This window comes from Acinonyx jubatus, chromosome F2, assembly GCF_027475565.1.
Source record: "Acinonyx jubatus isolate Ajub_Pintada_27869175 chromosome F2, VMU_Ajub_asm_v1.0, whole genome shotgun sequence".
Taxonomy (NCBI): domain Eukaryota; kingdom Metazoa; phylum Chordata; class Mammalia; order Carnivora; family Felidae; genus Acinonyx; species Acinonyx jubatus.
In genome coordinates this window covers 6,947,865-6,973,952 of record NC_069394.1, presented here as the reverse complement: position 1 = coordinate 6,973,952, position 26,088 = coordinate 6,947,865, and the positions used below count along the sequence as shown (strand labels likewise).

Sequence of the window (26,088 nt, the reverse complement as noted above, 5' to 3'; positions counted from 1 at the left end):
TTTAATTTAACAATAATACTCCTGGGGCGCGTGGGTGGCTCAGTTGGTTAATCGTCTGACTTGAGCTCAGGTCATGATCTCACCGCTAGTGAGGTCAAGCCCCGCAGCACGCTCTGTGCTGCCAGCTCAGAGCCTGGGGCCTGCTTTGGATTCTGTGTCTCCCTCTCACTCTGCCCCTGTCCCGCTCACACTGTGTCTCTTTCTCTCAAAAGTAAACAAACGTTAAAAAAATTAAAAATCTTACTCTTTCCATTAGGAACACCGGCTTCTTTTAATTGATTAACTCACCAGAATTATCAGTAATACCTGCCTCATACGACTTACCTCATTATTAAAATCATATCAATTTTGTTTTTGTTTTGTCTGTATCTTGTCTGATAGCTTTCTCCTTCTTGCATTGGTCTTTGGAAGATCACCAAATTACTAATCCGCCTTTAGGCATTATGGGGAACACGATGGTTTGTATATTGCGTGCTAACTGTCCTTCACTTTTATTCTTCCTCTGCCCCTGTAGAATATTCTGTTCTATCTTCTGTGAGAAGTACCGGACACATAGCTGTTCAACAAATATTAAGTTCCTCCTTTGTGAAAAAATATTAAAAAATTACGTGATCATGTAGAAAATGTATATGCCTTATTCCTGCAAAGACAGTACGATCTCTTAGTATTGATACTCATGTCACAAGATGGAACACATTATAATATAACTTCCTATTTAGATATTTATGTTTTCCTAAGCCAAGTAAATCGAGGTTTAGTATTTAATAGATGCTTATGAAGAGAGAATAACTAAGGTAATCACTTTAAAATCAATTGTTTGGCTCATACCCTCTCATACAGTGGCTTCTGGTGTTCTTCCTCTGTTGTGTAATTTTAGAAATACAGGACAGAGGTCTCCATGAGTAATGCTTTAGTAAAATAGTTAATTATATGCTATCCTTCATAAAGTTCTTAATATAGGTCAGGCATTTTGCTGGAATATGTACATATATGTGTATGTATAATTTCTCATCCTTTCAAAATACTTAAGGGATTCACAGGTGACAGGTAAAGAAACAGATTCCGAGATGTGAATGAGCCTGAGTAAAATCATCGATAGTAAATTATGGAAGCCCATCTAACTCCAGGTCCTTTCTCTTACCCCTTGGCCACATTTCTCTGCTTCCACAGATCCGGTGGTGGTGATCGTTAAATTGATTAGCATTGATAATACCGATGTTCCAAAATACTTAGATGTTATTTTCAGGCTCATTTAAATATTAAATAAATACCAATGGAGTCCAAAGTCATTATGTAATTGACTAACACCAGAAACTTAGTAATCAATTTTAGGGTAGGATTCACACGTTCATGGACATAGATGTCATTGTAATATATCCAATTTTATCTTACAAAATGACCATTTCTCTAGACCTTTTTGAATTCCACAGTGCTTTTAAAATAACCATTGTGTGCTTGTTATTTTATCTGCAGAATGTCCTCAGTTTGAAGTCTGTCTCCATAGAACTAGGAAGATGGCTTTTGCCCTTGCTGGGTTTTCTTTTTATTGTTGAGTTATAAGAGCTCTTTTTATATTCTGAATATTAGACCATAATCAGATATGTGATTTGGAAATATTTTTCTCCTGTCCCATGGATAGTCTTTTCATTTTCTTGATAGCATCCTTTGATGCATAAGTTTTTAATTTTGATGGTCTATGTTTTCTATTTAGATATATCTATATTATCTGTTAGGTATCTATTATCTATATTTTCTTCGGTTGTTTGTGCTTTTGCTGGCATATCTAAGAAACTAATGACTGGTCCAAAATCACAAAGATCTACATCTATGTTTTCTTCTAAGAGTTTTGTAGTTTTATCTTGTATACTTAGATGCATGTTGCATTTTGCATTAATTTTTGTATATGGTGTGAGGTAACAGTCCAGCTTCATTCATTTGCATGCGGATATTTGTTCTCACACCATATACTGAAAAGACTGTACTATTCACCATTCAGTTGTCTTGGCACCCTGTTGGAAATGAATTGACCATAGACGTGAGGATTTTATTTCTGTGCTCTCAGTCTCATTCTGTTGATCTTTGTCTCTACCAGTACCTCACTGCTGTGATTACTTAGCTTTGTAGTAAATTTTGAATTGGGGAAATGTAGGGTCTCTCCTCTGGAATGTTCCCTATGTAATGAAAAAGAATGTGCATTTTACCCTTACTGGGTAGAGTGTTCTATAGATGTATGTTAGTTCTATAATTGTCTGTTAGGTATAATTGATTTGTATTGTTCAAACCTTCTATTTCTTCTTTGATCCTTTTTTCAGGCATTATTTTTATTATGGAGAGTGTGATATTGAAGTTCCCAATTATTATGGTTAAATTGTCTATTTCTCCTGGTAATTCTGTCATGTTTTACTTCATGTACTTTGAGCTCTATTATTACTTATGTGTGTATATATTTGCATACATTTTTCGAATTATCACCTTGATAGAGACTTGACTCTTTTATCATTATAAGTAAATGTCCTTTTTCTCTGGTAACAGTTTTTGTCTTAAAGTCTGTTTTGTCTGATATTAGTGCAGCTACGGTAGTTCTCTTTTGATTCGTATTTCCACAGTATGGTATATCTTCTTTCCTCCTTTTCAATTTATTTTTATCTTTGAATCTAAAAGTGTGTCTCTCGTAGACAGCATATGGTTGGATCTTTCTTTTTAAGCAGAATGCCATTTTCTGCCTTTTAATTTATTCCACTTAGTTTAATCCATTTACATTTAGTGTAATTACTGATAAGGTAGGATTTACATCTCTCACTTTGCTTTTTTGATTTACCCTATGTCTTACGTCTTTTTGGTACCTTACTCTCCCCTTTTGTTGTTAGGTATTTGTTTATTGTATCACTTTACCCCATTACCATTTCTTTTTCTACTTTTTATGTTTTTTTTTAAATTATTTTCTTAGCCTGCCCTGCAGATTACAATTTATTTTCTAATTTATATCAGTCTTTCTCAGAATTATACCAACGTAATTTTAACAGGACACAAAAACTTTGCTTCTCTTTAGCTCCGTCCTCACCTGCCCACCTTTGTATTGTCACTGTCATGAAGATTGCAGCTTCCATACATCGTGTGTCCATCAACACAATTATAATTAGTTCTTCATTCACTTGGTTTTTAAATCAAATAGGAGAAAAAAAAAGTTACTACAAAAACACATCTATAGTTTTGTATTTCCCTAAGTAGCTCTCTGTATCAGTGTTACTTATTTTTTCATGTGAACTCAAGTTACTATCTAATGACTTCTCACTTTACATTAAAGACTTCTTTTACTCTTTTGTGTAGAACATGTCTGCTGTTGAATTCTGTTTTTGCTTACCCGAGAATATATTAATTTTTCCATTTAAAAAAAAATTTTTAACGTTTTATTTATTTTTGAGAGAGAGAGAGAGGGAGGGGCAGAGAGAGAGGGAGACACAGAATCCAAAGCAGGCTCCAGGCTCTGAGTTGTCAGCACAGAGTCCGATGCGGGGCTCCAACCCACGAACCGCGAGATCGTGACCTGAGCTGAAGTTGAACGCTTAACCAACTGAGCCACCCAGGAGCCCCAAATTTTTCCGTTTTTGAAGGATAGTTCTGCTGGTTATAGAATTCTTAGTTGACAGTCTCTTGCTTCTAGTACTTGAAAAGTGGAATCCCATTGTCTTCTGGCCTCCATGGTTTTTCTTGAGAAATCAGCTTTTGATATTATTGATACTCTCTTTCACATGATGAGCGGCTTCTGTCTTGCTGCTTTAAGATCTTCTCTTTGTCTTTGTCTTTCAACATTTTGATGATGGTTCTAGGTGTGGGTCTCTTTGAGCTTACCTTACTATCAGTGTTTTGAGCTTCTTGGTTGTGTAGATAAGGTTTTTTATCAAATTTGGCAAGTGTTTAGCCATTATTTCTCTTTCTAATCTTTTTGCTTCTTATTTTCCTCTCCTTCTGGGTATCTCATTATGCATATGTTCCTGTTTGATGGTGTTTCACGGGTCTCTGGGACCCTGTTCACTTTTCCTTATCCTTTTGTATCTTCTTCCTCAGAATGGATAATCTCAATGGATCTACCTTCAGGTTTACTTACTCTGTCTTCTGCATGGTTATATCTGCTGTTGAACCTCTCTGGTGAATTTTCCCTTCCAGTTATACTTTGCCACTCAAGAATTACTTTGGATTCTTTACTATTTTTATATCTATATTTAGTGAGGCATTGTTATTATCCTTTAGTTCTGTAGACACAGAGTATCCTTTAGTTTTTAAAATATATTTAAAATAACTGATTTAAAGTCTTTGTCTAGTAAGTCCAGTGTCTCGTCTTCCTCAGGGACCATTTCTGGTGATTACTTTTTTCTCGTTGTATGAACCATACTTTTGTGTTCCTTTTCATATCACCTAATCTTTTTTACTAAGACTGGACATTTAGTGTGTCAGCTATGGAAATCAAATTCTCCTTCCTCCCAGTATTTTCTGTTTGCCTTTTTTTATTTAGTGACTTTTCCAAACTCATTTTGTAAAGTTTATATTTATTATGTGTTATCACTGAAGTGTTTCCTATCTGTTACCTTAGTGGTCGGCTAATGATCGGACGGCGATTTTATTGAATGCCTGGAGACTGAGTACCAAGCAGGTTGGGATAACAGGTCTTTAAAACTCAGCCAGTTGGTTTACAACTAACTCTTTCCTTGACCTTGCCTTTCCTTCTTGTGAGAACCGCAGGGTCATCCTGAGGAGAGAGCCTAGGGTCCTCCCAGGTCTTTCCTGGGCCTGTACATGGCACTGTGCAGCTATGTAGCCTTCTAGATTCCCAGGAGTATGTCAGAGCTTTTCAAAGGGAGAATGGATATCTCATCCTGGCCCTTTTCTAGGTGGCTTTTGATTAGACTGTTGTTTGCTCCATCCACCTCAAGTAGCTGAAATCTTATGTAATTGCCTCTATTTATTTTCCTTAAATACCCTCAGGGAAAAGGCTTTTTGCACTGGATGAGTCCAAGCCAGGTCAAATGCAGTCCTCAGGGAATGAGGTTGAAAGAGCCCCTCCCTGTTCTCCTCCTGCAGTGGCCCTCAGCCTGCTGGAGTCCACTGTGGTCAAGGCTGTGGGTTTTCAAGGCTCCTGCAGAGCAGGGAGTGAAGGGTGGGAATAGGGCTCATTAAAACATCACAGAGCTCACTGCTCCTACCAAGGTTCAGCCAAATTTTTAAAAATAAATGCTCCTTAGATCTCTGCAAACCTTTTGTTAATTTCCAGAGTTTTGAAACTGTTGATTCTAACAATTTTTGCCAGTTTCTTTTTGCTTTTACAGAGAGAATTTTTGGAAGTTCTTGTCATTTTCACTGATGTCACTCTTAATATTTTTCTTTACACTATAATTAGATGTGGAGTTAAATGTTAGCTGAATTAATAAAGAGTCACTAAAAGCAGAGTGGTTCTTTTTGTCCAGAAACTTTTCTGAACTTTTTTATACTTCTCCTGTTTTATTGTAGGACTATGATGATGGTTATGGCACTGCTTATGACGAACAGAGTTATGATTCCTATGATAACAGCTATAGCACCCCTGCCCAAAGGTAAGAGACCATCTCTGACTGGACCCTGTTAACAGACACTTGTGCCCTTCCACGTTTATGCACTCTGGGAACCGGATGGTGATCAGACAATGAGGGTAATTTGACTTGGCTTGCTTTGTTTCTTGTTTGTTTTAATTGGAGAGGCCCTCTCCGTCTTAGCAACTAGCATGCATCACCCCTCCAGAACTTATTGTAGTGTTAAAGCAATGAAGCTTGAAAAATAAAAATTGAAGTTTTATTTACTCTAAAGTTTTAACTCAGTGTTCAGTGCATTCTAAGGAAAAACAATGTCTTCAAAGTCTGTGGCTCTTCAAGTGCCCCAAATCATATGAACAATGTGGAAATACCCTACGTTGTCAGTGCCTGAGGAGGAAAGCCCCAGAAGTTTAGCTTGGCATTCCGAGAAGGTTTCCGTTTCTCAGCAGCAGTGATCCTGTTTTCTAACAACTTCAAAGTCATATTTGTGAATAATGAGTTAGCTCCGCTTCATTTTCTAAAGAAGTATTTACCCAGAAATAAGTAAGTGTTATCAGAGGCAAAACAGAGCTTTATAGTTACCTCTTGTGATAATATACCTTGATGTTCATTGATATATGAAATCAGTGTTTATTCTGTTCAGAATGTTTTCCTAAATGCCTAGAAACCTCTTGCTTTATGTTTAAAATTCTAAGTGGGGGACAATGATGGACACATGTACAAAACAAAATAGCGGCTTTATGAAGCATAAAAAAATACAAATTGCGTGGTTGTTTTGATGAAGTATAAACCACTTCTGAGCTCACGTGGCACCAGGCAACTTTGAACAGGCAGCTGCTGTTACTCGTGAGTAACAGGTTGACAAGGATATAAAATTCTTTTTCCTTTCAGGCTCAGGTCACATTTTTTTTCTCCTATAACTTGTAACAGTTGAGACCCTTCAGTCTTGGACTCCCACCTTGGTCTTGGTCTCTGTGAGTGGAAACCTCACACTGGTATCCTTGAGGGTGTTGGCACAGCCTGGGGGGACCGGCACTGGTAGATGCTAGCCACGACGTCACATAGTATCTCATTTAAGTGTCCCGGCAACTGTATCAAGTATGGGGCACCGTTCTCACTATATAGATGAAGAAAAGGAGCACAGAGCACAAGATGAAGCCATTTGCCAGAAATCCCCTGTGGAGTGTAAACCTCTTACTTGTGTCTCGTTGAGTCTGAATGGTTACAGCAGGAGCTGACGTATCTGTCTTACAAATGGCGAACTGAGGGCTCAGAGAAGTAAAGGAGCAATCCGGAACGTGAGCCTCGACCTAGGGAGCTCGGAGTCTTAATGTTAGAGTGATAGCATTGTTAATATGATGGATCACGAGTGTTCATCCCTTTGGTCATTTATGTAGCCAAAATTTGTTGAATGTCCGTGTGCGTCGGGGATGCTCGATGCTTGGGGTACAAAGATTATGGAGGCAAAGACCCTTTGAAAAGCTCACAGGCCAGAAGGAAAAAAAAAAAAATACTTAAGAGTAATGTAACACGGTAATCGTTATGAGAGGTCTGAGGAACACTTCGGGATTTCCCGAAGAAGGCAGCGCTAAAGTCTGGTTGAGAACCCTGAGGACCTTTCACTGAGAAAGGGAAGGGTGAGTGGGAGTCACCAGGGTACAGACAGGGAAGGGCATTTCACCGAGCTGGAAGAGCGGGGCCCGGTGGGGGCAGCACGTGCCATCTGCAACTCCAGTTCATGGGCAGAGCTAGAAGGTGTGAGGCGCGGCAGGGAGGTGGGGGGAGGAGCGGCCGCACTCTCCCCCCTGCGCGTGCTGAGACTCGGTGCCACGGGCAGCAGGTGGCCCGGAGCCCCAGAGAGTTACACGCGAGGCGCGGTGAGTTTCGACTTGGATTCAGAGAGTCATTCCACGGCCATGGAGGGGCTGGACTGACAGGTGGGAAAGCCTCGAGGCAGGGACCAGTTAAGAGGCTGGTACATCGTGAGGCCTTTAAATGTCAGGGAAGACTCACTTAAAGAGGCATCTTGCCTGACAACCCCCCCGTCTGCCGTCTTTTTTTTTTTTTTTTTTTTTTTTAATTTTTTTTTTCAACGTTTATTTATTTTTGGGACAGAGAGAGACAGAGCATGAACGGGGGAGGGGCAGAGAGAGAGGGAGACACAGAATCGGAAACAGGCTCCAGGCTCTGAGCCATCAGCCCAGAGCCCGACACGGGGCTCGAACTCACGGACCGCGAGGTCGTGACCTGGCTGAAGTCGGATGCTTAACCGACTGCGCCACCCAGGCGCCCCCCGTCTGCCGTCTTTGAAGTGATCTTTGCAGTGTTGCAACTCATCATACCTGGAGGAGGATGGAGGATTGTGTGAGGGTGGCACACGTTGACAAATTGAGAAGCCACTCTTGGTTAGGTGTTCTGAGTGTTCGTCTAATCCTCATGACCTGTGACATAAACGTCAGTCCTTTCAAAGAAGAAGGAAACTGTGATTTATCAGAATTAGACAGCTTGCCTAAGATCACACAGCTTACCGGCAGAGGAGCAGACTTTGAACCTGGGTCCTGCCTACACGTGTCCCCTCACGCCATGTGCCCCCCCAACAGCTGTCCCCCCCACAGTCGTGTCCCCCCCCACCCCCCCCCCCCCCCCCCACAGCCTTACTGGGTGTGACTAAGCAGCTGCTCTACTGGAAACTCCTGGAAACTAAGCAGCTATACGACGGAGGTTGACAAGATGGTTTTATGCACTGTATTAGTTTGCTAGAGTTACCGTAACAAAATAACCACAGTGTCGGCGGCTGAGGCAATAGAATTTTATTTTCCCACAGTTACAGAGGCTAGAAGCCCAAGGTCAAGGTCTTGGGGGATTTGGTCTTTCCTGAGGCTTCTTCCCTTGACGTGCACATGGCTGCCTTCTTGCTGTGTCCTCACGGGGTCTTTCTCTGTGCATGTGCATCTCTGGTCTCTGTGCATGTCCATGTTTCCTCTCTTCCAGTGGCACCAGTCAGATTGGATGAGGACCCACGCACAGCCTCATTTTAATTTAATCACCTCTTTAAGGGCCCCATCTCCAAATACGCTCCCATTCTGAGGTACTGGGGGGTGGGGCTTCAACATACGATTTGGGGTGGGGGCACAGTCCAGCCCATCGTATGCACATACTGTAACACTTGGTTTAAGCACAACACTGAATGTCTCAGAATTAGAAATGTGGTATAAACCAGTTAGGATACCAAACGTTCAAATCATCCCCAGGACCAAAAAGTGAGTACTAACAAGGAAATCACCACCGATTCTTTTTCTCTCCCTCTCTCTGCCCCTGCCCCCTTTCTCAGAGTAAATAAATAAACTTGAAAAGAAAAGGAAATCGCTGCCACCGCCCTCTTCAGCGACTTGAGTGTTTACTCTGTGCTTGGTACTGTTTCGTGGGCTTCACATCAATTCTCTGTCCCCTCTCAGCGTGCCCCGAAATAGTGCAAAATTCAAGTCTAAACTTGCCATTCCCTTGCATACAGGTTCAGAGAGGTTAAATGGCTCATCATCCACACTCGAAAGGCTGAGCAGTGTGGTACAAACCCACCTTGGCCCCAGAGCGTTCTGTTTGTACTTTGTTGCATTGCCTTTCCAGTCTGCTTTGATCTCAGTGGCTGGAATTAATTCCAATCAGTATGTCCCATAAACGGTCTTCAAAAATCTAAGAATTGCGATGCTTTTGAATCCCCCAAGAATTAGGCCTCCCATCTGATCAGGAAGCATTGCCTTATCAGACGTGGACTACCTCTCTCAAACCTAGAATTTCATTTCTGCTGCGTATTATTGTGGGACCGGACTGATGGAATTAGGGGCCTTATTTTTCCGATTTTACGTTAGTTCCTTTCGGCAAATAGCATTCACCGCCACCCCTCTCAAGGAGCACACAGCCTTAGTGTTCACTAACAGAGAATGCCCCAGAACACTTGGTCCGTGGTCTGAAGGTCCTGGACTTTGCCACTTCAGGTCCTGTAAAATCAACTTCGGACTTCAGTAGTCCTCTCACGTGTGCGTATAGTTCAGTGTTACTGCCGAATTCTTTACTTGGTTGGTCTCCTCTTAGATCGCAGAGCTGTTCTGAAGACGTTCTTTGACGCATGGTGTGGAAGAAAGAGCACAAGCACAGGTTCGACTGCACTGTCCACCGTGGCAGCTCGCACACGTGCCCGCCGAGTGCTTGCAGTGTGGCTGGCGCGGTGGGTGTGCTGGGCGTGTAGGCCACGCGGCAGCGTCCGAAGACTTCGTAGGAGATAGACGATGAAATAAACACCTTGCTAAAATTAATTTTACCTGTTTCTTTTTAAGAAAGCTTTTTTTTAAGCTTTTTTAAAATGTTTATTAATTGGAAAGAAAGAGTGGTAGGTGGGGGAGGGACAGGGAGAGAGGGAGAGAGAGAGAATACCGAACAGGTTCCACGCTGTGAGCACAGAGCCCGACGCAGGGCTTGAACTCACGAGCTGTGAGATGGCCCTTGACCTCCCGAGCCAGCTGGGCGCCCCTTTTGTTCTTTTTAACGAGGCTACTAGCGAACTTTAAACTACAAATTTCTTGTAGATAATGCAGCCTTAAGTAAGACCGCGGCTTGCTCTGTCTCTGCCGAGACAGCACAGCGTGGTGTCTCTGGATGAGGGCGCGCACCCCTGGGGTAAGCAAACCAACACACCAGGTACAGAGAGGGCCAACACATGGTCATCCTCGTAAACTTCCGATGTTTTGTGTCGCGTGGAAACATAACTTCTTAATACTGTGGTACACGTGCTACACGTGCATGTAAACGGTCACAGTTACGAGATCAAAAATGGTTCTCCTGATACGGATGTGATACGGAAGACTTTTGGAGATCCGGGCCACGGTGGTTAAGAGACTGGTCTACCTGTATTTAGACCCCACGTTAATATTTGCTGGTTATGTGGCTTTGGGCAAGATGTTTGACCTCTCTCAGCCTCAGTTTGTAACGTGTGCAACTTTGCTGCTTCTTTAGACGGCCAGCCTGAAAGTGGCATGAGTCAGGAAAGCCCACAGTCTCTGGGAACCATGGAGAGGGAGGCATGTCAAACACAATAACTTATGGGAGGCACCCAGGGCAGTCGGCGTGCCAGGCAGTTGGGGCAGTGTGGGAGGCACCCGGGGAAGTGTGGGAGGCAGTTAGCACCGTTGAGCTGAGTAAACACCCGCTCTCCTTCCCCAGTTCGAAATCACTCGGCTTCTCATTTCACACAGGGAAGGCACCAGCAAATCCGGAAAGAGTGTGTGTGAGTAAATGATTTACAGGGAGAGTGAGAAGAGAGGGACCTTGCGGAGGGCATGGCCAGTGTCGGTATTTACCGTAAACGGATTAGCAAACTGAGCAGCCGTAACCCACTTGAAAACACAACAGAGCAAAACAGCAGGCCTCTATGGCTGGCCATTGGGTATTATTACCTGCTGTGGGAAGGGGTCCCTTTCAGTAATGACGTTTAAACTTCATGAGCTGGAATCATTTTAGGACGCTGTTTTGTTGCACAAATACCGGTTTCTCTCAGGAGGTTTTACAAGTTCGGATTTTTTTCTCCCAATTTTCAAATACCTTGTATTAAAATTAGAGTACAAATGAGACTCCCTGCAGAGTGAGAGAAAATTCGGTGTAGTTCAGCTACATTTCCCCATTGATTTTTGTAATGACCTTGGTAGTGCTGATGTTGTGGTGTAAAACAAAGCATTGTTTATCTAACTCCACACATTTAATGAGTACCAAGCTGTCAAGACAGTTACTGTGAAGAGAAATGGGAACCGTTCTTTATGGTATTGGAATTGTTCTACTACACGCTGGTTCAGAACTGGTTATTGATTGACTTTGGACACACCTCCCGAATAGCTCTGGTGAGTAAAAAAGAGCAGGTGTTAAATGGCCTCAGCCCTCAGGGACCTGCCTGCCCCTGCTCTGACAGGACTGGAGTCTTCACAGAAGTCCTAGTTTTGACTCTTGGAAACCCTTTGTAAATATATCCGTTTCGTTCTCAATTAGATGGGATTAGTTCTTCAGCGGATGTTTTATTTATAACCCTACTGACACTTGCCGTTGCACAGCACGGTGACCGTAGCTGATAACACTGCCTTAGACTCGGTGAGTTTGCCGGGCGAGTAGATGCCAGGTGCGGTCACACACAAAACGGTAACTTGGCGAGGCCAAAATAGGTCAAGAGCTTTAAAGACTATCACAGTGTTGTAGTTGGTGTGTCTCGTAATTGTAAATTCGCAAAGGAATATTTGATCCCTCCTGTGATCACAAAGTAGCACAAAGGCACACACTGCACAATATCGGTTTCACTAAGGCACATCCGTGTGAGTGTGAGGTCTTTCTCCTCTGTGTTCACTTTAACCTTAGAAGGTGGATGGGATAATCCCCATTTTAGTCTTGAGAAAACTGAGACCCAGAGAAAGACTTAATAAGTGACCTGAGTTACCCATTTGGGGACTATTGATTTCAGTCCTTTCTCTTCCCGTTACAGGAATGTTCTCCCAAGAGTAGTACACGTATCATTAATGTCTCGCAACACGCTTGCAGGTGGCACACAGCCAGACCTTTTTTTTTAGATAAAGGTCTGATGATTTTAAAGTTACTGGGAAAATAATCAGCATGTCATGTCAGGCACATGATTTTATGAATGTCGCTGTAATTCGATGACGATACATTAAAGCGGAAGCAAAGTCTGTATAGAAAGTAATGTTAGGTCACTAGGTGGGTGGGTGGTGCCCATGATGGCGGACGTCCTGCCACAGGTCCGGAGGTGCCGCAGGGTGGCCGACACCACAGTCAGTACTTGTTTCCCTGGGTAATGAATGGCCAGCGAGGGAGCGCCACTGCTGCCATGGGAAGGGTGGCCAGTGAGCCCGAGGGCCGTGTTTAGGTCTCCCTCTGAGTTACTGAACTCTCGATACTTTGCACTAAAAGCAAGCCAAGGAGTTTTATAGCTTCAACAGGAAATTCCTTAGAATTAACAAAAAAGAAAATGGGGAGAGCTTCCCGCTTCATTAATTCGGCACACATTGAAGAAATCAAGTATCAATTAAATACTTAGGAAGCATTTGTTACTGTACCAGGTGTTCTTGTGCCCGCCGTTTCGTTTTATCCCCAAGAGCCTCCAGAGGAGCGTCAGGCTTTACTTTTACAAAGAAGGAGACTGGCACTCAGGGAATGTGAACTTGACCACAGTCATCTAGTTGACAAGTCAGGCCTCCCACGCAGCTCTCTGAAAGCTCGAGCCCGTGTTCTTTTGCTTAACTTGAAGGCAACAAGTGGCAAAACCTGGCCCTGTAAGTGTGGAGAACACCCAAGTCCTGTACTCCCCTCCACTCCACGTGGCGTCTTCACGGCGATCTTTACAAGCACGTGGAAACATAGGCGAGGGGCGGACACAGGCTAGTGGTAGCAAATCAACTGCCACTGTCAGTGCACTCTTTCGTGTTCTTGAGAATACACGAGATTTATCGCTGAGGAATTGCGAAATAATGGCAGTATGTGGAAACAAAGTCCACCGGGGAGATGTACTACATCATTTGGATGTCGCGCTGCCATCTGCTTAATAGCGTTGAGAAGGCTGAAACGGTGCTTATGATCAGCCATTCAGAGCCGCGACAGATGCTGCGAGCCCGCGCACAGGCCAGGAGCGTCGCTGCTGAAATAAATGTAGGCTATGTGACAGGGTTTCCAAAAAGTTGGCGTGCTGGTGAGCAAACCCCAGCTTTACACCTTCGCTATAAAATTGCGATCTCCTCGGGGGCTCCCCCTGTGTTTCCTTCCGCCTTGTCCCACACATCCTTAAAGTGTATTTTTGTGGATTTGTAGGAGGCTTTCCCTAACAAATCCTCTATGATTTAGTTAAATTGTGGCATGATTTAGTCTCAAAGACGGGGGGGTGGGGGGGCTATAACACCCCCGTTCAAAGCAAACCAGGATTTGAATCCCGGCTCCGTCCATCGCTTCCCTTGCTGCGTGGTTTGGGCCTGGTCACTTGTTCGGTCTTCTTCTCTCATCCGTCAAACGAAGACAGTATTTGACTCGTAAGATGGTGATTGGCTGGGACGGCAGGCGTGATGTACAGAGCAGAGGTTCGGTAAACTCGCTCACGTGGCACGTACTGGCCGCCACACATTGTGCATTTCGCAGCCTGGTGGCGGTAGGTCCCTGTTACCATCCCATTGTACAGAAATGAGGAAATTGCGGCACGGAGGCCGTGGAACTTCCCTGAGGCTCCTGGAGAGTACGTGCTAGCTAGAGGTGGCCTGTGAGCGCAGACAGTCGGAGCGTTCTTCTGTACTGTCTGCCGTGCACCGGCTGCTGTTAGGAGTGCTCGGTTACCGCATCTAGAAACTTGCACAGACTTTTTCCGAGGAAGACTCCAGTCGGTAAAATCCCAACAAATAATCTGAATAAAATTATGCATGCCGTTTTGATTGCCCATTTGTGAGACGGAAAAGTATTGAAGGCATCATTTAATTTGGATGATTGGAGTCCTAAAATGTTTGGAGGCACAGACGTGAGGTGAGAGCTTGAAGTTACTTGTGAAGAATGATTTATAATAGAGAACGTCAGGGCACTTGAATTTCTCAGAATCTAGTCAAACCTCATTTACCGGACTCACAACTTGAGAGGCTGAAATAATTCAGACATAGTACAGATTGTATTTGCCCTTCTGTTTGTCACCACGGGGGGACATGTTCCTTTTGGAAAGTAATTTACAAGTGTTCATCAAGAACCTTAAGTGTCCATAACCTTTGACTCCATATTTGCACAGTAAGTGTCTGAACTTATTTTTCGGTGAGTGTCTGACAGTGGAAGTATGCTTACCAGCACTTTAACGCGAATAAGCAGCTCCTGGCAGAGTTCAGGGAAGGAGATACGACATTTTAGATGTGGGAAAAAACCTATACGTATCACCTTGGCCGAAGTGACACCAGTAAAACAGTGCCTTAAGGAAGGCTGAGTCAAGACTTGGTTCATGAGGATGGAGAGCTAGCTCCTGGATATGAGTCACAGCTCTGTGTCGGCCAACAGTGCAGCTGAGGCCACCTGACCTAACCTACGCTCAGGTTCCTTGTCCGTAAAACGCGGGTGATGCTAACAGTAACTACCTTAAAGGACTCTTCTAGAGTTGATGAGTTTAAGTATACGGAAAGCACTTTGAACAGTTCCTGGCACATTGTAAATGCTATCATCAGCTGTCATCACTGTAATTATCTAAAAATCCTTGGGGCTAAGAGTCTGAGATTCAGAATTTTTGAATTTTGGAAAGACAGTATGGTTACGGACCATCTGTTACTCAACTCTGGTGGAGGCTTGTGCTTCTCCAGGAGAGCGGTTACCCCTTGGATTATTTGAAGTTTAAGATCAAGGAAAATGTGATTACAGAGAGATGAAAAGCATGTATGGCAAATTGAAAAGCGAAGAGATTTCTGAAGAGGGACGTGGTGCTCAGCCTTGGCGGTTACCAATATAACAAGATTGTTCGTGCTAGCAACTGACTGTTAAATAGGATGGATTAAAGGATTAGTGAAGGACCATCCCATCCATTAGAAGTCATCACGGTGGCAAGGACTCTCTCGATTTGGCCCCGATTTTGTCTGTAGCCTCATTCAGGTCACCCACCGATACAGTCCAACCTTACGTTGAATTGTTCAGTCTCGGCTTGTGGGTAATTTGCTCGATCACACATTCAGTAGGTGTCAGAGCGTAAGTTATGAGAGTAAATTTAATTCCTTCATGGCTCCTTCAGTTATTTTCCCTACATAGACCTTTTAAGGACATTGTGGTTGTTTGGCATATTTGTATAAAAATTAGATGTGATTTCTTTTAGACTTTTCCAGAATGGCACAAACAGGATGATTTGCTTTTCTATACATTTTAGTCCTTGCCACATCGCTTGCATGAGCAGCGGGCTCCTTGAATCAGTGGTTTTCTCATCCGGCACGTGTCCCTGACCCTGTCTTCGTGGCACATCCCCTTCCTTCCATGTCCTGTTACGCACTAAGCCGACCTTCTGTGTGTTCAAAATGCTCTCCTTGCCCCTCCTCTCCAGTGTGCCTTCTAGACTGTTGAGACTCTGTCTGCTTTTTATACAGAGAGGCCCTCGAGAAACCCTTTGTATTCATCTTTCTGTTCTCAGTACCTAGTGCATTCTGGTCAGACAAGTGACCTACCTGTGTTTTCAGTTACACTAATAACATTCAAGAAGTCAGCATCTGTTTTAAAAGTTCCTTTACTGGAAACACAGTAAGAAGTCTGATAGCATTGAACATCTCCTGTGAAAATGCATGCAGTCCTCCCTCCTCCGGCTGTGTAGGAGCATCCCTGATAACAGCCGTAAATAAAGAAAAAGCAGGTGCCCCGACCAGTCTTCTGTTTATTTTTTTTTAATCTGGGTCTTGGTGTAGCACAGCTATCTGGAAGTTTTTAGACTCTACAGGTAACTTCGATGGGCCAACGATGCCAACGTTGAGGACTACCCTTCTTGACTAATAAGCATTATGTAATGAGGTATTATTTATACCTTCCTAGTGCCTGGCAGCTAGTTGCTAAGTAAATGTTTGTTTCCCAAAGAAATAAGTTATTGGCATTTCTGTAATGTCTTCCATTCTTTCGTTCAGCGAATGATTGTTGAGTACCTACTGTGTGCCAAGAACTCTCCTAGATGCCTGACAAGTGTCAGTGAACAAAAAGGATAAAGGTTGTGCCCTTATAGAGCTCAAATCTGGTGCTACTCATGTCTAAATATGACAGTCATGCTTAGCTTCATGGAGGAGGTGATCTAAGACTTGAACGAGGTGACAGTTTGCCCCGGGGACATCTGCAGGAGCAGAGGCCTGTGGAAAAGATCCCTGGGGGTCCATCTCATGTATTCTGGCATCTTTAAGGGCCGTGTTCTGCCCTTTGAACTTATAATTTTAAGTTCTTTGGGTAGAAAACTTCAAATTTCCCTTTGGAATAAGATATTTTTGAATGATTTGGGACAAAATGTTTTCACTGTCCAAGAACATGCTGTAATGGCTTCCTATCCTTCTGTCTCAGTGTGGTGGAAGGGGCTTGCAGACTTAAATCTCTGAAGTTACAGGAAGAGACTGTTGCCTACACTCACTGACTCCCTGGCCTGTGGCAGCTTTGGTTGGCAGGATAATGGCTCTCAAAAATGCCCACATCCCAATCCCCAGGATCCATGTTTCCTTACGGGGCAGCAGGGACTTTGACTTTGCAGATATGGTCAAGGATCTTGAGGAGGGGAGACTATCGATAGCCTCATGATCATAACTGAAAATTCTTTTACCAAAATATATTAGCACATCAAAACTCGGTTACTTTCCACAACCAAGTAGAGTTTATCTCAGCAACGCAAGATTTCTATCATACGTGAAAGTCAATCAGTGTGATTCGCCACATTAACTAAGTAATGGAGAAGAATCATGTGATCGTTTCCACAAATTTGGGAAAGATGTTTGACAGAATTTAACAAACAGAGATGTGGGCAAACTGGAAATGCAGGGCAGTTTTTCCCAAGTTGATAAAAGATATCTGCCAGAACACACACACACACACACACACACACACACAGATACACACCCTCAAGCTGACATCAGACTTAACTGAAACAGTCCCTGCTTTCCTGCCAAGGCTAGGGGCACAGCAGCTTTGAGAGCCCCCGCTTGCACTCGTGTTGTGCTGAGAGGCCCGATCTGTGCAGGAAGGTGAGTAAAAAGGAATGATAGGAATACAGACTGAAAAAGAAAAAGTTGACTGTCTTTATTCACTGATAACTTGATCAGGTGGTTGCAAGTCCTAAGGGACCCACGAAAAGGCTATTCAGACGAATCAGTTAGTTTATCAATTGTAACGCAGTCAGTATACAAGTCCTGTGTTTCCATGCACTAGCAATTAACAAGTGGAAGACAGTCCCCCAGAGAGACCATGTGCTGTAGCATTGGAAAACATAAAATACATAGGACCATTTTTAAACAGCTTTATTGACACATATTTTACATGCTGTACAATTCACCATTGAAATTAAAAAATGTAATTACTTTTAGTAAATTTGCAGAGTTGCGCACCCGTCCCCATAATCCCATGTGAGCACGTCTTTCTCATTGCCATCCACTCCCTCCTCCCTGTTACGGTGAATCCCTTTCCTAGCTCCAACCCCAGGCCCCCACCAGCATCATTTTTATCTTTACAGATTTCCCTTTTCTAGGCACGTTAGATAGATAGACTCAAACTGTCTGCTCTTCTACATCAGTATTTTTCACTTGGCATTGTGTTTTTGAGGTTCACCCCCATTATAACATTTATCTGTCGTCTTCTTTTCTTACCGAACGGTGGTCCATTTATGGGTAGACTCCACTTTGTGTATACATTGCCCAGGTGATTCATACGGGGTTGTTTTCACTTCTTAGCTCTTACGAATGGCACTGCTGTGCACACTGGTGTGCAAGTCTGTGTGAGCTTGTGTTTTCACTTCCCTCGAGTAGATATCTAGGAGCAGAGTTGCTGAGTCCCGTGGTAATTTTATGGTTGACTTTTTAAGAAACTGCCCAACTGCTTTTTGAAAGCAGCTCCACCATTTTAAATTTCCACCAGTGATGTGTGAGGATTCTTAGGGGTAATTTTAGCAAAAAATGTGCAAGACCTCTATACTGACCACGGTTAGTAAAACACTGCTTATAGGAAGTAATGAAGACGAAGCTAAATGGAGACACGTGCCCCATGCTTTCGTACTGGAGAACTCAATGTTGATGAAGATGTTGGTTCTCCCCGAAATTATCTATAAATTCGGTACAGTCCAGAACCTCTACAGGTAGGTTTGTATATTTGTTTATTTAAATTCAGAGGACCTAGAGTAGCCAAAGCAGTCTTGACGATGAAGAACACGTTTGGAACACTGACTTCCCGACTTACAAAACCAGAGTAAGGGAGACTCCGTGGTACTGTGCAAGCGTGGGTAACGGGCCAGTGACTGTCCAGAAATGGCCCCACACTTAACTGCTTTCGAGGGCACCAGAGCAATTCGGTGGGTAAAGAATTGTCTTTTCAGTAAGTGTAATGCTGTAACAATTAGGTATTTGAGTAGCAGGGATAGATTTGATTCCCCCCCCCCCCCGCTGCCCCCTCCCACCCCTCACTCACTCCGTTTACAAATGGTAATCTGAGATGGTTCATGACTTCAGGGTGGAGTTAAATTTATAAAACTTATAGGAAAAAATACTGAAAAAATAGAAATGAAGAAAAGATTTAGAAATTTGACTCTATCAAAATTTCAAACATCTCCTAATCAGAGGACGTCATTAAAAAAATAGACAAGCCACTGTCAGGGAAAACATCTTTGCAACACATCTATCTGACAAAGGACTTTTATCTGAACTCTATAAAGAAACTGTGAAACTCAATAAGAAAAACATAATCCAGTTTTTATGATAGGCAACAACCTAGACCAGAAGTGTCACAAAAGTGTATGTTCAGATGGCCACGAAGAATATGCAGAAGTGCTCAGTCATTGGTCGTCCAGGAGGTGCAAATGCAAGTTACAACCCCAGTGGGGCGCCACTGCACGTGCCCTCCCCCCTGCCCACCCCTTGAGCGGCTAACACGAAAATCACGGACAGCACCAAGTGTGGGCACAGTTACAGGGCAACTGGAACTCATACATGTGTAAAATAGCACAACTATGAGATGTTTGGCCGTTTCTTCAAAAATGTTGAACATAGGGACATCTGGGTGTCTCGGTTGAACATCAGACTTGGGCTCGGGTCATGATCTTATGGTTGGTGAGGTCAAGCCTCGCATCAGGCTCACCGCTGTCAGGGCAGAGTCTCCTTCTGATCCAGTCTCTCTCTCTCTCTCTCTCTCTGTGCCCCTTCACCGCTTGCACGCTCTCTCTCAAAAATAAATATTTTTTTAAAATAAATAAATGAACAATAAAGATGTTGAACATCTATCTACCCTATAAACCAGTAATTCTACTCCTGATAATTTTATCCCAGAGAAATAAGAATATGTATCTAGAAAAAGCTTTATGTAACAGTGTTCAAAGTAACATTATTTTTGAAGCCGAGCCTGGAAACGGCCCAGACGCCCTTCCAACAGAGGAATAAACTGTAACGTCCTCAGTGGAATGTTGTCCAGCAGCGGGAATGGACGAAATCATGGTAGCTGCCGTAGCGTGGGTGAAAACTCTAAGAAAACTTTTAAAAAGTACTTCCTACAAAGCTGTCAGTTTAGTAGCCATCTACTTAACGGCCACTGATGATGGCCGTCTTACCAGGCAAACCAGCAGCGGGAGAAGGGAGCAAACAGGTGCAGTGGTCCCGTGAAGGTCACGACTTGGAGCATGCTGGTAATAACTAGTCCAAGGTGAGGCTGATGCCTACGGCGCCCCCGGGGGGTGCGCGGAGTGTCCAGAGAAAGATCGGTGGAGGCCAGGTTGTGGTGGACCCGAATTCCAGGCTCCTGGAGTTTACACGATTTTTCGGTTCTTACAGACCAATATGCTCTCCACACCCACCACCACCATGCTGGTCCAGGGTCATGTCGTCTTGCTTGCTTCTAGAATACCAGACTTGCTGTTCGAATGCCCCACCTCCACTTGCAACAACCCCTTTCCTGTCGTTTCCCCATACTGCAGCAGAATGAGGTTTTTTTTTTTTTTTCAAATGTACTGTAATTATAGCTTCTCATACTGTTAGACAGTTTTCCTTCATAACTGCAATTTTATCTTGAAGTAATTCTCTGATCAGTGTCTGCCTTCTTTAAGTTTTTTTGCTGCCATACCCCCAGTGCCTAGCACAGTGCCTAAAACATAGAAAATGCTCAGTAAATACTTATTGACTAAATATGGGGAGGTAGAATTTAACTCCACATTAGCAATTTTAAAACAGAGTAGACATTCCTATTTTAATTTCCTAATGTTGGATTTGAATTTACATACAATTGCTGTGGGGAGCGTACTTGAAATTATCTCCGTTCTACATATTTGAAAGAGTGAGACTGAATAATCTGATATGCACACTGATGCCAGTTACTGTCTGCCAGATTCTTCAGGAATACTGAAAACCATTTGCTAGTCCAACGTTGTCTCACAGGGATGCTGACGAGCCCACAGAAAGTCAAATGAAGTTCCTTCCACTCTCCTATACATAATATTTCACATGCATAGATACTGCTGATCACAGTCAGCTTTCTTTAAAAGTAATAGATAATGGCTTTGATTATCCCACTGTCAGATGGATCTACCAGAAATCTTTTCCAAAAGACACCTCTGTGTAGCAGGTGGACGCCCTCGCTGAAAAAACAAACTCAAGATACCGTGAACAACTGCATTAACAAACGGTCCCATGAAATACTGTAAACTGCTCATAAAATGTGGATAGACCATTTTGAATGCAATGGAAAGAGCCAGAGGAACCAGTACTGAACGATTATGTGCCTTGGCACAAGCCGTACTCGGTCTTGGGGCTTCACAGAGATGCATGGAAATAGGCTGATAAACCCAGCCCTCGTTTTTGTTCCCTGTCCAAAATACCCTTTTTTTATTTTTTGGACGTGTATGTACATAAACCATTCTTTTGAAATTAATTCTCAGCAACTTTCCCAACCTCCTTGTCACTTGGGGACTCATCCTGACTCTGCCCTCGCAGGGCCCCCCCCCCCCCGCCGCCACACTCCAGTCTGTGGTGACAGTTACGTTCCATCACATTCCAACACGCAGTCTTGATGCTTCAGATAGAGAATTCTCGTCCAAACTTCTTGGGATGTCCAGGGGCAACCTGGGTGGCTCAGTTGGTTAAGTGGTCAACTCTTGATTTAGGCCCAATCCATGATTTCACAGTTCATGAGATCGGGCCCCACATGAGGCTGTGCAGAGCCTGCTTGGGATCTCCTCTCTCTCTCTCTCTCTCTCTCTCTCTCTCTCTCTCTCTCTCTGCCTCTCTTTCTCTCTGAAAATAAATAAATGTTAAAAAAAATTTCTTGGGATGTCTAGTGATGATATATGTAATTGATAACAATTTTTAAATCCTCTTTTGCCAGAAAAAATGTTATAAACAACTGATCTTGTATTTCATCATAAGAGATCTTAGTTCTAAACATTAATGTTTCTGACAAATTAATTCATCGTTGCAGTTAACAGCTATAGGACAAATACTGAAGCTTGAGTCAAGAGACCAAACTTTGGATCCCCAGCTGTCACGTGTTGTGTAGATGTGAGCAAGCCAACAGGAAGCTTATGAAACCTTATATTTAATGAATAAAGTGAATGGACAAAACAGTGCCCACCTTCTGGAAAGTTAAATGAGGCTACAAAATTGCAGAGTACTCTGCAAATAGAAGGAAACTATTGTTTTTTTGTTGTCGTTAGCTTTGTGTCACTGAGGGTGAGCTCCCGACTCTCTTGCTAAGGAGAAAAAGGTTATGTAACACCAAACTAAGAACTCTTGAGAAAAATACTTCTCGCTTAGAAAGAACCTCTGTTTCGATAACAGTAATGACAACTGTCCTTAAACAAGAGCTTGAGGTGTGTATGTACCACATTGTCTTATATAAACCTCACAACATCTCAGGAAAGACTGAGTTTCAAAACCCTTCTCCAGGGGAGAAAATCGGATCAACTTTGCCTGAGTTGACACAGTAAATGCTGGAGCCTGGCTCCGGATGCTAGGCTTTTTGCTTGTCCACCTCCAGAGCCTAGGTCTTAACTATTAATTACATGCTGCCTTCCAGAATGATTACAATAAGATGAGGAGCCTGCTTAAAGATGAAACGATGAGCGTCTAAGGAAAGTAACGTTAGCACAGCCTCAGCGTCAGTGGTGTTGCCGTGAAACACGCTGAGCGTCATTGTGACTTGTTTGCGTGCACGACTCAGGTGTGTTGGAGGAAGAAAAAAGGCCCCGTGTGAACTGAAGACACTCTGTAAACAAATTCTTTTCTTTTTCTTCTTTCCTTTTTCTTGGAATCTAATCAAAATTCATCTTTTTTTTTTTTTAATTATGGAGAACCATCTGCAACCTTTTAAGCAGCTTTTGATAGGAAGAAGAAAAGAAAACAGTTTTCTGTTCAAATAAGAAAGCACAGTTGCATATGTCTGCATCAGAAAACTAAAGAGACGCTCAACATCCCTCATTTCAGAACACAGTGCTCTGTCTTTTAGGACGGGGATGAGATCTGGATTACCCATAAATTCAAACAAATGAGAGGTTTATTTTCTTTCATGTAAGAATACCAGCAGCTGCAGACTTTGAGCACAAGTCTTCCGTAGTTACTAAGAAACCAGGCCTCTTCCTTCCTTTTTTCCCCGCCCTGTCTCCTGAGGCTCCTCCCCGTCTCCAGATGGCTGTTGTGGTTCCAGCCATCCAGGCAGGGTTCAGGCAGAAAGGAGGAGGCAGAGAGCGCTGCACCGCCTGGCTGGGTCAGCCTTCTGTTAGCATACTTCCCAGAAGCTTCACCGCAAGAGTTACTGCTTCTGCGTCACCTGCAGAAGTGGCTGAGAAAGGGAGTTGTGGGGATTGATCCCTTGTCACTGGCACCTCTCCCCTCGGGCTCACAAGGAGTCTTAAAGGAGGGGCGCCTGGGTGGCTCAGTTCATGATCTCCTGGTTCGTGGGATTGAGCCCTGCATCAGGGTCTGTGCTGACAGGGTAGAGCCTGCCTGGGTTTCTCCCTCTCTTCCTCTCTCTGTCCCCCCTGCTCTCTCTCTCAAAATAAATAGACATTTAAAGAAAGAAATAAAGATGAAGTGTGTGTGTGGAGGGCGTGGGGAGTACCTAGAACAGTATATGGCTCACAGTAGGCATTTGGTAAGTGTGGTCTGTTATTACTGTTACGTTAAAGCTTTGCACGTCTGGCTGCCCAAAACCAGCATCGGGCAGTAGCGGTTGAAATAGGTCCTCCTTCAGTCAGGCTTGCCAGGAACTTCCAGGCCACGGGCTCCCTCATTGCTCCCCCCCCCCGCCCCCCGCCTGCCTGAGTCGTCGTCTTGCCCAGAAGGTGGTACTCCCCAGCCCTGTGGAGAACAGAGTAAAAGAAAAAAGGATTCTGAGCGGCTCCCGAGAGATTAAGGTTAAATATAAAACAAGTATCTTCTGCCAGGCCTGTTCAAGCGCCTTACTGTGGCAAGTCATTCAGGCTTCGTTTCTGGAAGTCTTCGGAAGTGGAGAGAGAACCCTTTCTCTCGGATGATTAAGACAATTTGGCCTGAAGGCAGGGGATGGGCCACGTGACCTCTCAAGGTGGCTTTCTTCCCTCTGACTCAGCAGAGTACCTGCAAGTTCCTTTATGGTGAGGGCAAATTTAGAAGTACCCCACAGCAGAGAGTGTGGGGGGCGGGGGATCAGCCTTAAACGACAAGCTCTGTGTGCGTCTGATTCTGTGGCCAACCTACGTTACCGGTTAAAATCTTTGCGTCTGACAAAGTAATTGTTACATCTGAAACAAGACTTTGCAAACGTACTTACAACAGTAGGGTTAAGAATCAGGTCACGTTTACTGGTCACTGACGAAGGGGCAGGCTGGTGTTTGGTGCACATGAACTCGTGTCGGGATTACTCATCCATTCCCTCCCTCCCCTCGCAGACCCAGCCGCTGTCCCTTCCCCTTCCCGAGAAGCCGCAAGCCAGACGGCTCGGTGACTCCTTCGTTCAGTGTCTTTATTGAGCACCTCTTAGTTCTGAGACGCTCCTAGAAGCTGAAACACAAAAAGAGTAAGCCGCCTGCCTGAGGTTACACTGCTTCCGAAAGCAAGGACAGGATTCAAAATCCAGTGAACCTTTTTATCCAGAACGTGTGCTCCCTCCACGTGTGCCGAGTCCCTAAGTGATCTCGTGAGCTCAGGGTTTTCAGTACCTTTTATGTGGCCATGACCGGATTTATGTGCCCGGTGCGGCTCTGTCTCCTGACCTGTAGATATCCCTTCCCAGAGGCCTGTCAGACCCGGCGTGCCCGGGGCTCACCTCCGGATGGCACCTGCCCCAACTCCGTCAGTGGCAGTGCTGGTTTTCCCTAACCCCGGGGAAACTGCCGGTAACTTTCCCTCTCCCTCGAGATCTAAAACAGAAACCGAAGGCTTCCCGTGGCCTCTCTGGCTCTGTGCGATCTGCCAGAGGCTCCTCCCCGACCGTTGCTCCCCCCACACTGCCCTTCGGGCCCCCAGATGTGCCAAGAGTGAGCCCACATCCCTCACGTGACCGTCCCCCTGCCTGGGACGTGTTCCCGCGGGTGGTGCCTGCACCTGCTTCATGGCCTCACAGGACACTCTGGTAGCGGGGGTTCTCTGGGTAGGCTGTGAAATACCATCTTGATTCCAGGCCTTTCTGCCTTCCTGCTCTTCTGATTCTCGCCGTGTTGATACATGAACTGTGTACGGCCTGTCCCTCCCACTATAATACAAGCTTTACGAAGGTCGTGAATTCGTTTTGTTTCTTTAAACCTTGACTCCACGACTGAATGAACGAACGCAGGCCCGAAATGCTTGGCTCACAGCAGTTGGTTCGGCAAATAGCTTCGCGTGGCAGAACCGTGACCTCCCCCCGCCCCCCCCGAAGCCAGAAGCCGCCCGGCCCTCCCGCGGCGCCCTGCGCTTGTGCCCTCGCGGCGGCCAGGCCTCGCTTTGCACGAGGGAGGCTGGAACAGCGACAGGGTCTGCGCTAAGTGACTGGGTTAGGTGCATGTATCCTTCGTAGGGGACCCATCGAAATATAAGCTATTAGTGATGTCACAGCGCAGCTCAGACTGCGGTAGCCTCCCTTCGACAAAACCAGATGACTGACGCATACTTAAAGGTAACCAGTTCACTATCAATTTATTCGTAAAGAAGAAAAAGTTCTGTTTTCTCATCTGTCATTTTAAAATCCTCTTTTGTCTCTGAAAACAATAGGAGACAAACTTTTCAGTTACAGTTCCTAAAATGTTTATGGTTTTGACCCATTTTTAAAATAGGATTCTACTGTAAATTGAAATTTCTGTTAACTCGTAATCATTTGAATAGAGAACACGAATAATTCCCCACGGTTTTTTAAACCCCTTTTTCCACTTACTCTTTTTACCAAATCTTATTTCTGAGCTTAAGAAACATGGCAAACGTATTTTATTTATTTTTTTTTATCCTCAAGTTAGTTAGCATGCAGTGTAGTCTTGGCTTCAGGAGTAGAACCAAGTGATTCATCACTTACGTGGAACATCCAGTGCTCATCCCGAGTGTCCTCCTTAATGCCCGTCACCCGTTTAGCCCATCCCCCGGCCCCCCTCCCCTGCAGCAACCCTCACTTTGTTCTCTGTATCTAAGAGTCTCTTATGGTTTGCCTCCCTCTGTGTTTTTATTTTATTTTTCCGTCCCTTCCCCTATGTTCCCCTGTTAAGTTTCTCAAATTCCACATATGAGTGAAATCATAGGATATTTTTCTTCCTCTGACTAATTTCACTTAGCATAATAGCTTCGAGTTAATGGCAAGATTTCACTTTTCATCACCGGGTAGTATTCCATTGTACTCACAT

General features: G+C 44.1%; 1 protein-coding gene across 6 annotated transcripts in view; it reads left to right on the top strand.

The window, feature by feature from the left end:
- Positions 1–26,088, top strand: part of KHDRBS3 (KH RNA binding domain containing, signal transduction associated 3) — a 189,004-nt gene that overhangs the window by 140,451 nt on the left and 22,465 nt on the right. For 5 of the 6 annotated variants that reach the window (XR_008292829.1, XR_008292828.1, XM_027063848.2 and 2 more), the window contains exon 7: positions 5,503–5,585. Coding sequence is in view for 4 of the 6 variants with exons in the window: in XM_027063848.2 (XP_026919649.2) it covers positions 5,503–5,585 (83 nt within the window). In the remaining 2 variants the exon portion in view is untranslated. Of the gene's footprint in view, positions 1–5,502; positions 5,586–9,650; positions 9,870–26,088 lie in introns of those variants that run through there. The other variant, XM_027063849.2, reaches the window with a different exon arrangement.